This window comes from Lissotriton vulgaris, chromosome 3_2, assembly GCF_964263255.1.
Source record: "Lissotriton vulgaris chromosome 3_2, aLisVul1.2, whole genome shotgun sequence".
Classification (NCBI taxonomy): Eukaryota; Metazoa; Chordata; class Amphibia; order Caudata; family Salamandridae; genus Lissotriton; species Lissotriton vulgaris.
In genome coordinates this window covers 273,753,951-273,766,355 of record NC_141690.1, presented here as the reverse complement: position 1 = coordinate 273,766,355, position 12,405 = coordinate 273,753,951, and the positions used below count along the sequence as shown (strand labels likewise).

General features: G+C 46.7%; 1 protein-coding gene across 1 annotated transcript in view; it reads right to left on the bottom strand.

Annotated features, from left to right (window-relative positions):
• The window catches only part of LOC147725676 (uncharacterized), a 225,664-nt gene that overhangs the window by 65,187 nt on the left and 148,072 nt on the right, over window positions 1-12,405 (bottom strand). The window contains exons 10-11 of the mRNA XM_086964348.1: window positions 2,828-2,965; window positions 1,296-1,397 (exon numbers count right to left, since the gene is read on the bottom strand). Coding sequence (XP_086820474.1) covers window positions 1,296-1,397; window positions 2,828-2,965 — 240 coding nt within the window. The remainder of the gene's footprint in view (window positions 1-1,295; window positions 1,398-2,827; window positions 2,966-12,405) is intronic.

Genomic DNA, 12,405 nt, shown 5'->3' with positions numbered 1-12,405 from the left:
TATTTGCAAACACAGAATATTAAAACAAACTTTACTACAAGATGTATTTTATTATTCTAAACTCAAATTTCTACCGTGTTCCCTGAGTCTGTTAGGATCATAGAATGTAACAATTCTAACAGCCCATTCTGGCCTAGGAGAACAGGTAGCCTTGCAATAGTGAAAAACTAAAATGGCTGTAATTCACTATTAGGACATGCCACACACATTAGGGCTTGTCCTACCTTAAACTTACAATGCACTCTGCCCTTGGGCCTACCATAGGGGTGACTAATATGAAGAAAAGGGAAGGTTTAGGGACTGGCAAGTGGGTGCACTTGTCCAGTCAGCATGACAGTACCAGACTGCACACAGGCTCTGCAATGGCAGACCTTAGACACATTTTACAAGGCTGCTTTTGTGGGTGGCACAACCAGTGCTGCAAGCCCACTAGCAGCATTTGGATTTACAAGCCCGGGGCACTGTACTGGGGTCTGACAGTAAACCAAATAAGCCAATCATGGAATCCAATCAATATAGCAATTTACACAGGGAGCACTTGCACTGTGGCACTGGTTGGCAGTGGCACAGTGCTCTGAGCAGCTAACACCAGCAAAAACACATGAGGCACAGCAACAAAAAGTGGAAGGGAGACCCAAGCCAAGGTGCCAGGTCGAACAGCGGCCAAATAACAAATTGCACCAGACAGGAAAAAAAATAAATAACTCTCCCACATGATGAAACTGTCACTTATGGATGACGCTGGCAATGGAGAAAATAATGTACAATATTGACAAACCACATAAAAGGTTCAAACAAATATGGCAACAGCTTATGACAAGGATTTCGAAAATTAATTAATACTTGTCCACAGAGGCTACGATCACTGAAACTGAACTATTAACAATTGTCGCAATGAACTTGAAAGAAAAGAGAAATGAGAACTGAGGGACCGGACAGACAATGCTGTGAAGGCCGGGGGAGGGGAGAGATCTAAGACTGTAAGGGGGGAAGAAAGTCTGTTAAAGAATGAGTGGAGATGAGAAACAATTTTGAGCATCTTCAGCTGTATGGTTTGTTTCGACGATTTATATCAAAATTCAATAAAAATAAACTGAAACACATTATTGGCTGATTAATTTGAGGGCTTTCTCTAGGAGAGATCATTAAACCTATACTACATCTCCACTTCAAGCATTCACCAGCTAACAATGCTTCCAGCTCCTCCTCTGCGTAGGACACAATACAATAAATGTCAATCTCCTCCGTAGTGAGAGGGAGCTTTGATATTAAATGGGAGGGATTTTCCAACTCACGTTTGAGGTCATGGTCTTTAGCCGCTGCTTGATTTGGTTCACAGTTAAAGGAGGTTTTTGTGTGTTGTTTTTTAATTGTTTTTTGGATTTCTTATCATTTTGCTGTAACAGAGAGAAACAAAGTGTGTTATAACAAACAATACATACCATTAAAACAAGATATTGAAGATACTGCTATCCAAATACCTTAAATTCCTGACTCCACCCTCAAATGAGATGCCTTATTAGGCTCCAACTTTCCTACTGAAATACTAAAGCAGGAGGCTTTGACTGAGGAATTACAAAGCTTTACAAGTCATTTCTTCTACTGTCCCTCACTGGAAGAGACAATGAGGGCTAGAGCGCTCATTCAATCTTAACACATCTACAACTCTCTACTGTACCTCTTACTGCAAGAGGTCAATCCTGAACAACTATCAAACACCTACAATATCAATGCATCTACAACAGTCCTAATGTCATTCTAGCAACAGGGGACAGGGCTGATACATTGAGAACTCATACAATTAATCTGAAGCCTTCCAACTGTGACAATTCTGCAACGGGCCGGGGATCAAGAAATGGAGAGCTTCCTAATAGACAATCTACAGATGCTCTATTGTGTTTGAGGCAAGAGGTCAGGTCTAAGGAACTATAAACCTCCAGCAATGTCAGTGCACGTCAGCGATCCTTCTGTGAGTACTAGAAGGGATCAGGGATCAAGGAATGGAGATCTCAGAACGAGTAAATTAGCTACAGACATCCTACTGAATCTCTAAGACAGGAGGTCAGGACTAGAGAACTACAGGCCTCCTCGCATTGTCAGTGCACATACAGCGATATGCTGCGAGTACTGGAAGAGAAAATAAATTAGTAAATCCAGATTTGCAAAGCACTAACTTATCACCCATTAGTGTATCCAGGCACTGGAGACCGTCAGGGAGATTAAGTGAGCTATTGCCCAGAGACACATGATGCTGAGCTGCTGCCAGGACCGAGGATCAAACCATAAGCCACACGCTCTGGAGTCAGACGCTCTGGACGCTGCGCCACAATTCTCCCAACAGATTAGGGCTCAAGGAATGAAGATCTCACAAAGAGTCAATCATACTACTGAATCGCGAAGACAGGAGGTGAGGTTGCCTGAGTTCTGTGAGTCCAGCCATCATCATTGCCTTGAGTAAGTGTTGCTCTGCTCTACCTCATAACCACACAATTGAGTGTTGATGAGGAGTAGGCGGTAACATCAATTTGGGGAACAATCACACTGTCTCCAGATCACAGTGGTAAATTATTCCATTTGTGACTTCTTCCTTTCCTAGGACCATGGGAACTGGATCACACATATGCAACTTATATAAGGTTACTGATCTATGAGATACAAAGGCTCCAGAATTTTCTAAATCATACACTAGTGCAATTTTGGTCTTAACGAATCACACATTTTTCCAGCATTGGGTGCAAGTCAAGCAGCAGGCTGAGGTCAAGTTCTGAAACATCAGGTGGTGTGGATAAAGACCCCTACCCCATTACATAAGTGTTCTATGTCTAACCTCAGTACATTTCCCATCTTTGAGTGGATCTGGCTGGAAAGGATTATCTTGCTTTAAATCAACCGCCCGCTTCATGCTCGCCAGGGTCTGCTTCGTCATTGCTTCCAGGTACTTCCTCTTCTGATTCCAAGCCATCACCTAAAACAAATGAGAACATGTTAATTGGTGTACCTGGGAGGAGTAAAATGCAGAGTAGTGAGATCATTTCAAATGAAAGATAACAAGGGGGGCGGGTCACCTGCCAAGGCATCCGTACTTATAAATACAACTCGCATATAAATCGTGAGGCAATAACACAAGGTGTTGCATAAAGAGGAATGTGGGTCATTCTATCTTTTCTTACTTGGAAAAGACTAAATAAATAAAAAAGGCCGAGTCTGCTCTCCAAGTGCCCTGTTATGCAGGTCATTTTCCTTTGAACCTCCTGCCAGTAAGGAATTGCAAAGAAACAAAAAAACAAAAATAAATGAACCTTTCCAAAAGAAGTTTAGTTTTAGAGAAAGATATGGACTGATACTTATAAACAAGCATTGGAAATGCAATAGGTCTCGCATTAGGAAAGTTTGAACGATTGGTATAGTAAATGACACTTTTTATTTATGTGTTGGTTTTGAAAATAGCAAAATTAATAGCTTGGTGGATGTGGTGGTGGATGAGATGGTGGATGCGGTGGATGTGGTGGTGGTGGATGTCATGATGGATGTGGAGGTGATGGTGTATGCGGTGGTGGATGCAGTGGTGGTGGATGGGGTGGTGGTGTTGGTGGATGTGGTGGTGGATGCGGTGGTGGATGGGGTGGTGGTGGTGGTGGATGTAGTGGTGGGTGTGGTGGATGGGGTGTTGGTGGTGGATGGGGTGTTGGTGGTGGATGGGGTGTTGGTGGTGGATGGGGTGTTGGTGGTGGATGGGGTGTTGGTGGTGGATGGGGTGTTGGTGGTGGATGGGGTGTTGGTGGTGGATGGGGTGTTGGTGGTGGATGGGGTGTTGGTGGTGGATGGGGTGTTGGTGGTGGATGGGGTGTTGGTGGTGGATGGGGTGTTGGTGGTGGATGGGGTGTTGGTGGTGGATGGGGTGTTGGTGGTGGATGGGGTGTTGGTGGTGGATGGGGTGGTGGTGGTGGTGGATGGGGTGGTGGTGGTGGATGGGGTGGTGGTGGTGGATGGGGTGGTGGTGGTGGATGGGGTGGTGGTGGATGCAGTGGATGTGGTGGTGGTGGATGCAGTGGATGTGGTGGTGGTGGATGCGGTGGTGGTGGTGGATGCAGTGGTGGTGGTGGATGGGGTGTTGGTGGTGGTGGATGCAGTGGTGGTGGATGGGGTGGTGGTGGTGGATGGGGTGGTGGTGGTGGATGGGGTGGTGGTGGTGGATGGGGTGGTGGTGGTGGATGGGGTGGTGGTGGATGGGGTGGTGGTGGATGGGGTGGTGGTGGATGGGGTGGTGGTGGTGGATGGGGTGGTGGTGGTGGATGGGGTGGTGGTGGTGGATGGGGTGGTGGTGGTGGATGGGGTGGTGGTGGTGGATGGGGTGGTGGTGGTGGATGGGGTGGTGGATGGGGTGGTGGTGGATGGGGTGGTGGATGGGGTGGTGGTGGATGGGGTGGTGGATGGGGTGGTGGTGGTGGTGGATGGGGTGGTGGGTGTGGTGGATGTGGTGGTGGTGGATGTGGTGGTATATGTGGTGGTGGTGGATGCGGTGGTGGCTGTGGTGGTGGTGGTGGATGTGGTGTTGGTGGATGCGGTGGTGGTAGTGGATGTGGTGGTGGTGGATGTGGTGGTGGTGGATGTGGTGGTGGTGGGTGTGGTGGTGGGTGTGGTGGTGGGTGTGGTGGTGGGTGTGGTGGTGGATGTGGTGGTGGATGTGGTGGTGGATGTGGTGGTGGTGGATGTGGATGCGGTGGATGTCATGGTGGATGTGGAGGGGATGGTGGATGTGGAGGTGATGGTGGATGTGGTGGTGGATGTGGTGGTGGTGGATGCAGTGGTGGTGGTGGATGCAGTGGTGGTGGTGGATGCAGTGGTGGTGGTGGATGCAGTGGTGGTGGTGGATGGGGTGTTGGTGGTGGTGGATGGGGTGTTGGTGGTGGTGGATGGGGTGGTGGTGGTGGTGGATGGGGTGGTGGTGGTGGTGGATGGGGTGGTGGTGGTGGATGGGGTGGTGGTGTTGGTGGATGGGGTGGTGGTGTTGGTGGATGGGGGGGTGGTGGTGGATGCAGTGGTGGTGGTGGATGCAGTGGTGGATGTAGTGGTGGTGGGTGTGGTGGATGTGGTGGTGGTGGGTGTGGTGGATGTGGTGGTGGTGGGTGTGGTGGATGTGGTGGTGGTGGGTGTGGTGGATGTGGTGGTGGTGGATGCGGTGGATGTGGATGTGGTGGCTGAAAGAGAATTATGGCCTATAAATGAAATAGGTGGATGGTCTTGGCTAATGCCAGATCTAAAAAGTAGTTCCCTTAATGTAAGCAATGAAAGGTACAAGTTATCCACTCAAAAGTGTTGTAAAGAAGCAATACTCGAATGTAGTGACAAACGCAAAAAGAGTAAATAAAGCAAGCCATTGAATTCTTAGCAAGCAAATGGCATTGGCAAAAAAATCCATACAATGATAAACTATACGTTTCCCCAAAAGCTGCTGTAATTGTTGGCGTTGCACACAAAATGTATTTTGACAACAGACAGCTGAAGCTATCCATAGGCGAGACCTAAAAGCTATATGGAAGCGCTGAAAACAGGAGTCTTTCAAATTAACCATTAGGATATGGAGCTAATTGCCGACTAGGACTTCTGGAGATACTGTTGTCAGTTAAACAAACTTCACCTTGCTTTGTCCTTCATCTTTAATAAACCGGGCATTAGCAAAGCCAATAGGTCTGGGTTTTATGTGTTAGTGCACATTCAGATGGGCATGACCTAAAAAATATTTTCAAACATGTTAATTGGTCGTTATGCTTGCTTACTCGGATAACTGATTATATTTGTTACTTTAAGAAAAACATTTGATGGTGCAGTACGATTGTGGAGTTTTGCTTTAACCATTTGTTATAAACATTGAAGGGAGGGAGCGGTAACTCCCCCAACAATAACGTTTCACAAAAGCCATGACAAAAAAAACATATATTTACAAAGCCAAAAACCTTGCAGACAACAGCATGCTTATTGGTTTTGACAGTGCTCGTTTCTCAGTTACGGTGGGCTCCTTCTCTTTTCCCCACTGGTACAGTTACCAGTGTAGGAATTATAGAAGTCCAGAAATGAGCCACCAATCAAATGACAGTAAAAAAGTAAAGCACAATTGCAGGCAGCTTGATCCCCCATCCACCTTGGGTGCGACATCTGGCTGCAGCAGGTTGATTGGCAAAGTGAAGCTACAACTTCCTCTGGCAAAGTTAGGGAACTTCGTACTAAACCTCAAAATGCAAGGTTCTTAAAAACACTTCGACCTCCAGTAATTGCCATTAAAGTGTTTTACTTTTTGTCCACTGATCAGAAATTACTCCAGGATTGACATGATTCGTGATATTATATTTAATATCACTATCATATTAAGCCCTGTATAAAAACTACTAATAAATAAATACATAGAAAAAGTTGCCATATGGCAAGATGGTGTCGTACTATACAGAACTAAGAAAGATAGGAGGGGAAGAAAGAAAGAAAGAAAAAGAAACGAATGCAGAAAAAATATAGAAAAGAAAAAAGAAACACTAAGGGAAAAAAGCAAACGGGCTGCGACCCCAAAACTTTTTTTGAGAAAAATAAAGTAGATGCGACAGAAATAAATAAAAGAAAGGTAAATAAAAAGAAAGATAAATAAATGGATGTATAGCTATACATAAAAAACAAAACAAAGAGGTGGTAGATAGAGAACAGTGCATTTTTAATGCATGCGTTTGGTTAAGCTAAAAGTAGGCAGAATGAAAAATGAAACTTTCAAACTGCTATAGCAACCATACTAGAAGAGAGGGAATCGTCTGATCGACGTGAAACAAAACCATTACAGAGGCGTGATTTTAAAAGAAACGAGCGCGAGCCGCGGGCTGCCTCCAGCCCCGCCCCCGCCTCACAGGTCAACAGAGCTCCCCTTCAATCGAGCTGAAAGGAAAACACTCTTTCACCTTGTGGTGCAGCGTCCAGGAGTTCAGTCGAGGCCCCCAAGAGATCAGGCGTCTGAAGAATGATGTCTTATGAAAAATGTATACACAAGGAAGGTTTGTTCAAGGAGGGGTTTGGGATGGGTCCAAAGATACATAAATATATACATAGAGAGCAGAAGATAGTGGTGCCGCCTGATACCCAATATAGCATTTAAGAACCCGCAGCGCGTGGTTCTGACCCCCGCCCATCCAGAAGTCTATAGGTTGGCTGTCTCGCGCCGTCTCAAGGGCACATTTCTGAGCCCTACACCTACATTGACACTACCATTGAAACCTTCAGACCACACCAGTAGCAGTCTCGCTTTGCAATTCACTTTTAGGGAATCCATCCACACATTAGCTACACATTATAGTTGGCAAAAAACAGAATCAACTTCTATTAAAATCCAAGGGTGGCCGCCTCCGCGCTCCCAGAGGGGTTCAACCGCTTCTTTAGCCTGGCCTATCACTGGGTATGTTGGAATCAAATGAGAAAGGGAGGTTTGTCTCTCAAAGCAGCACAGAAACCCATCTTACTCAATAAGCTTCTGTGTTCTGCGACACGGCGGGCAGGGGAGGGGGCGGAGCGGGGAGAGGTGCGATACGGCAGGCAGGGGAGGAGAGTAGGAGGAGGAGGGGGGGGGGAGGAGAGTAGGAGGAGGAGGGGAGAGGAGGAGAGATGGGGAGGCACGGCCGCTTGCGACACGGCAGGCAGGGGAGGAGAGTAGGAGGAGGAGGGGGGAGGAGAGTAGGAGGAGGAGAGGAGAGTAGGGGAGGCAAACAAGAAGTGAGGGGGCGGAGCTGGGGGAGGCTGTGAGAGAGAGTGGGCAAGGCAGGCGGCTGGGGGCATGTGCACGCGCTTTTAAGCTCAATGCGCATGCGCATTGAGCTTAAATTTCACGGGCACTGCAAGGAATCGCCACGATTCCTTGCAAGTTGGTTAAAGAGTGTTTAAGCCCCCATAGTCTCGCAAGCTCGATGCGCATGCACAGGCGAGCCCTAAAAAGAAGACACGCAGTTTTCATTTTTTTTTGTTAAACTTTTTACCAATATGTAGCAACCCACATGGCAGAACCACAGGATGGGTAGCAGCAGCACACGTTTCCCTATCGCACAGAACCGATAGATACGTGGCGCCTTGATCATCTTGGAGTGCTCTAATCTAAGGACTTCAAAGTGGGTAAGCAAAATAACGAGGGTTTGGGGAAGCTAAATCGAACGTTGGGTATGTAAAAATAAATATGGGGTGCAGATCAGAGACTAAAACATACAAAAAAGAAAGGTTGCGTTGCTACTGTGCGAATTACTCAACAGGAGCATGGTCCTTAACTTTAGACAACCTGGAGCAATCACCACGAGAGTGGGAGACGATGTTATTTTTAAAACGAAGCCGAGCAGTGACCCCCGACGAAGGGCTCGTGGCAGCCCGAAATGCATTGGGTATTTTTATGAAATATTAAAGACTGCTTGCGATGGACTTCTTGCGTTGATCGTATTCATTCCTTTAAGGCCTGGATGGGCACAGGTTGAATATCAGAAACTTGTAAATTGGCAATAAAACCCTGACAGTTGGATATCTGGATGAAATGGATAAATATCAGTTTAAGAATACGGAGAAAGTTTGAAAAATGAAGATAAAAGGTTGAATAGTTGTTCGATGGAAAGGTGCACGCTAATATAGCGGCGCTAAGCTGTGCATTTGGTTTTTTGGGGCTACACAGTCCCTTACTTCATAATGTTTTCGTAACTGGAGGTAGCAGGGCATGCTTTTTCAACCAATCTGCACGCAACCACGTTTAAGGATGGACAAAAATAAAGTTACAAATAAGAATGTTGAAGCCATGGTGTGCATTCCCCCATCTCACAAGAAAGCCTTAACTTTAGAGGCCACGTGTAGCAAACACCATCCTAATTCTGGAGACCTCAGAGGGTGTGCTGTGTCCAGTTCTAGAGGCATCATCTGTAATGACATCAAGTCCAGCTCTGGCACCTTTGATGCTGAAGAACTGGGGGAAGGATGTTCTTCACTTGTGCTTCTTTGCAGGAACCAGTGAACTGCTTCATGTCTACAATGCCTCAATAAGGAACACAGCAACAGAGATGGCTGCAGAACTCTGAAACCAACATCGATATCACTTGAGATTTATGGTGAGGTGGGAGAACCACGAAGGAATGCTCGGCAGCCAAAAGCATAGCTGAGCTGATACAAAAGGAGCATCTCACAGTGGTTTGGAAATGGGCTGGGGGAAGAACTGCTGACCTGAAGGTAAGAGGCTTAGGGCCTCATGCATGTATCTTTTGTTGGCGCTAATTGCCTGATTCGCAGAATCGGTCGTTTGCATCAGCAAACCAGACCCTTTTTGTATATACACAGAACCCTACTTTACAATTCAGTAACCTGTTTGTTAAATCGCAAAATGGGTTAGCAATTTGGAAAGGGCATGTTGAGGGTGTCCCTTCCTAATAGCCACGTGCAGTGTTATGTAGGATGTGCTTTTTTGCCACCGAAATGCAGTCACAAAACATTCACTTTTTACCACCAAATTCAATTTTATGGTAACACATTCACCTTTGTGAATGTATGCAAAAACGTTTTTTTAAGAGCAGGCAGTGGTCTCACAGACCACTGCCTACTCTTAAAAAATTAAAACAAAGCTTTTGACCACGTGGGAGGAATAAAGACCAATGTCATTTGTGTTTGCCACCTATTTCTGGTGACATACAGAATCTATGGTAGTGGGGGGAAATGTATGCAAATATTCCTGACTAGCTGGTCCACAGAGCATAGGCCAGGGACCATGTGAGGTTACCTGGATTCAAAGCTTTGGGATTTTGTGTTGAGTGTGGCAAACGGGTCGATCGCTGTGCGACCCACCGCTGAAAGTACTAGGGTTTTGAAGATCACATAAGAAGGTTACAGTGAATAAAGCTCTAGGAAAGTGGATCGAAAAGTCAAGTCCTCGTCTTTTAGTGTAGTGAACAGATCAGTGTTCTTTAAGCTATATACGTGGTACAAAATGAACAGTTACTTAACTTCGGTAACACTCTTTCTAGTACAGAATATCAAACCACACACATTCCTCTCCTTCTGAATATGCCTCCGGGGTCAGACTGCATTAGGAAACCTTCACAGAAATAACTGTCAGTAGGTGCTGCCACACGACTCCGCACTGAAAAGGTTCCGCTCCGGAGGACAGGAGGGTCGGCAGGGAATCTGCAGTTAGATAATCTATCTACCAGAAAGAGTGTTACAGAAGGCACATAATTTGCCCTTCTGACCAACATTTTTGCCCATATATTCCTCACCGTTTGAAAAGATATTAAAGCATGACTGTTTGGAGGTGGGAATTTGTGATTGGACCCAAACCAAAAAGTCCTCTAGGATCGAGTGGGCAAAATACCCCTCTAGGTGAACCTGGCTATGCAGACAGTTGTGCTTCGTGAACATATGGAGGGATGTCCCCGTACCTGCCTGGTTCCCAATGCAGTGGTAGCACCTTTGGCTCGGATGAAATAAGCAAGCAGCCCTTCCAAAGGTTACTTTTATGGCGAGTGCGTAGTGTGATCGAGCAAGATCCGGGAGGATGGTACTTTTCTGCACATCCTGGCCTTTTTAGCTCCAGAGAACATCACAAAGAACTGATCCCTTACCGGATGTCCTCTGGTTTAAGAGATTTAAACGGTCAGTGCTCCTTTGGGGTCCAAAAGATGGAGGGGTAAGGCACAGCAAAGAACACCATTAAGTTGATATTTCCACCGACAATTAACAGAGTCACAACGTTCACCAAAAAGGATGCTTGCGTCCATAAAATCAGTTTGTCTGAAAAGAAGGTGGTATACGACAGGTTGACACACCAAGCTTCAAGCTCACTGATCCAATGTTATAGCGACAAGTAACACTGTCTTGAGGGTGAGGAGACGCAGAGGGAAGATGTGGAGTGGCCCAAAGGTAGTGCGCATTAAATATGTGAGGGCCAAGTTCAGGTCTCCCTGTGGCAGGGGAAAGTGAGAAGGAGGAAACAGATGTTGTAAACCTTTAAAAAAATACGTCACAACAGGTGATTTGAAAAATGAGGACTGATTCAGCAACTGTAAAAGGGCAAAAAGCCCTTTAACTGTGCCCAGAGAACAGCCTTCCTAAGCAGGAGAAGAAACAACTGGTAAAACGTTAGCTAAGTTTGCCTGGAATTGACCCTCATGGAGGAGGTGGAGTGCATAGTCCCAAAACCTGGGGGAGAAGCAACAAACCCATCAGCATATAGACCGCTCACCATGCTTAATGTAGACACATAAGTACTGTGTAAGGTACTGGCACAGAGACTGAAGGGGGCAATGGGAACGCTGGTGCATGAAGACCAGTGCAGCTTTATGCGAGGGCGGAATGCGGCTTTTCACCTGCAGAGACTTGGGCATGTGATACCCTCTGTCCGAGGAAGTGATATCCAATTGGTTCTGGCCTCAGTGGACACAGCTAAGGAGTTTAACACGGTTGAGTGGCACTACCCGCAGCTGGTACATCAGAGGATGGGATTCGGACAGGTCTCCTGTAAATGAGTGAGGGTTCTTTATTTATATGGCAGTTAGCGCAAGGGTGCGAAGCTGGGGGGATGGGCTCTGCGACGGGGCACAGGGCAGGGTTGCCTGCTCTCGCCGCTCCTTTTTGCGTTGGCGATTGAGAGCCAGGCGGCAAAACTTCTGACCGACATGGAGGACTTCGGCACTGAGATTGGGGACACCAGGCACCTGATATCCCAATATGCAAACAACGTGCTCTTTTACTTGCTGCTCCTGGCAGAATCGGCAAAGCTGCTGCGGACAAGACTGAACGCCTTTGGGGAGGTTTTGGGCCAATGTATTAACAGGGAGAAGCCACTACTCGTTCCCCTGGGAGCATTGGAGGCATTGCCGCAGTGTAGCCTAGCCCCATTGAGACAGAGATGGGAGATTACCTCCTTCAGATACCTCTGTGTAGTGGTGGGCCACACAATGGAACACCAACGGCGATACTGTGAGGAACCATTGGTTGAGGGACTGATGAGGTCTGTTAGCTTTTGGAACACACTACCTCTGTCCATGACGGGAAGGGTTGCAATGGCCAAAATGGCATTTCATCCTAGGTGTCTATGTATTACAAAATGCCTTCACACTGCTGTGCAGTCTATTTAAGACCTTGGACACTTTGCTGATCTACTTATCGTGGGCTGGAAAATAGAGCAGGGTGGCGCTGCTGCAACTCAAGAGACTTGGTGGAGGGGGGTATGTGCCTCCCAAACTTGGAGCTCTAGTATTATATATCTAAGATACAACATGCTACTTAATGGACAGCTGAGAAACCCAAATGGGAGACGAGGCTCCGACAGGGCACTTAAGGCAAGCATTCATTAATGGCACTGGTTCGCCGCGGGCATTGCCTGGCACCCCATACTTGATTAGACAGATGGCTGAGGTGTGG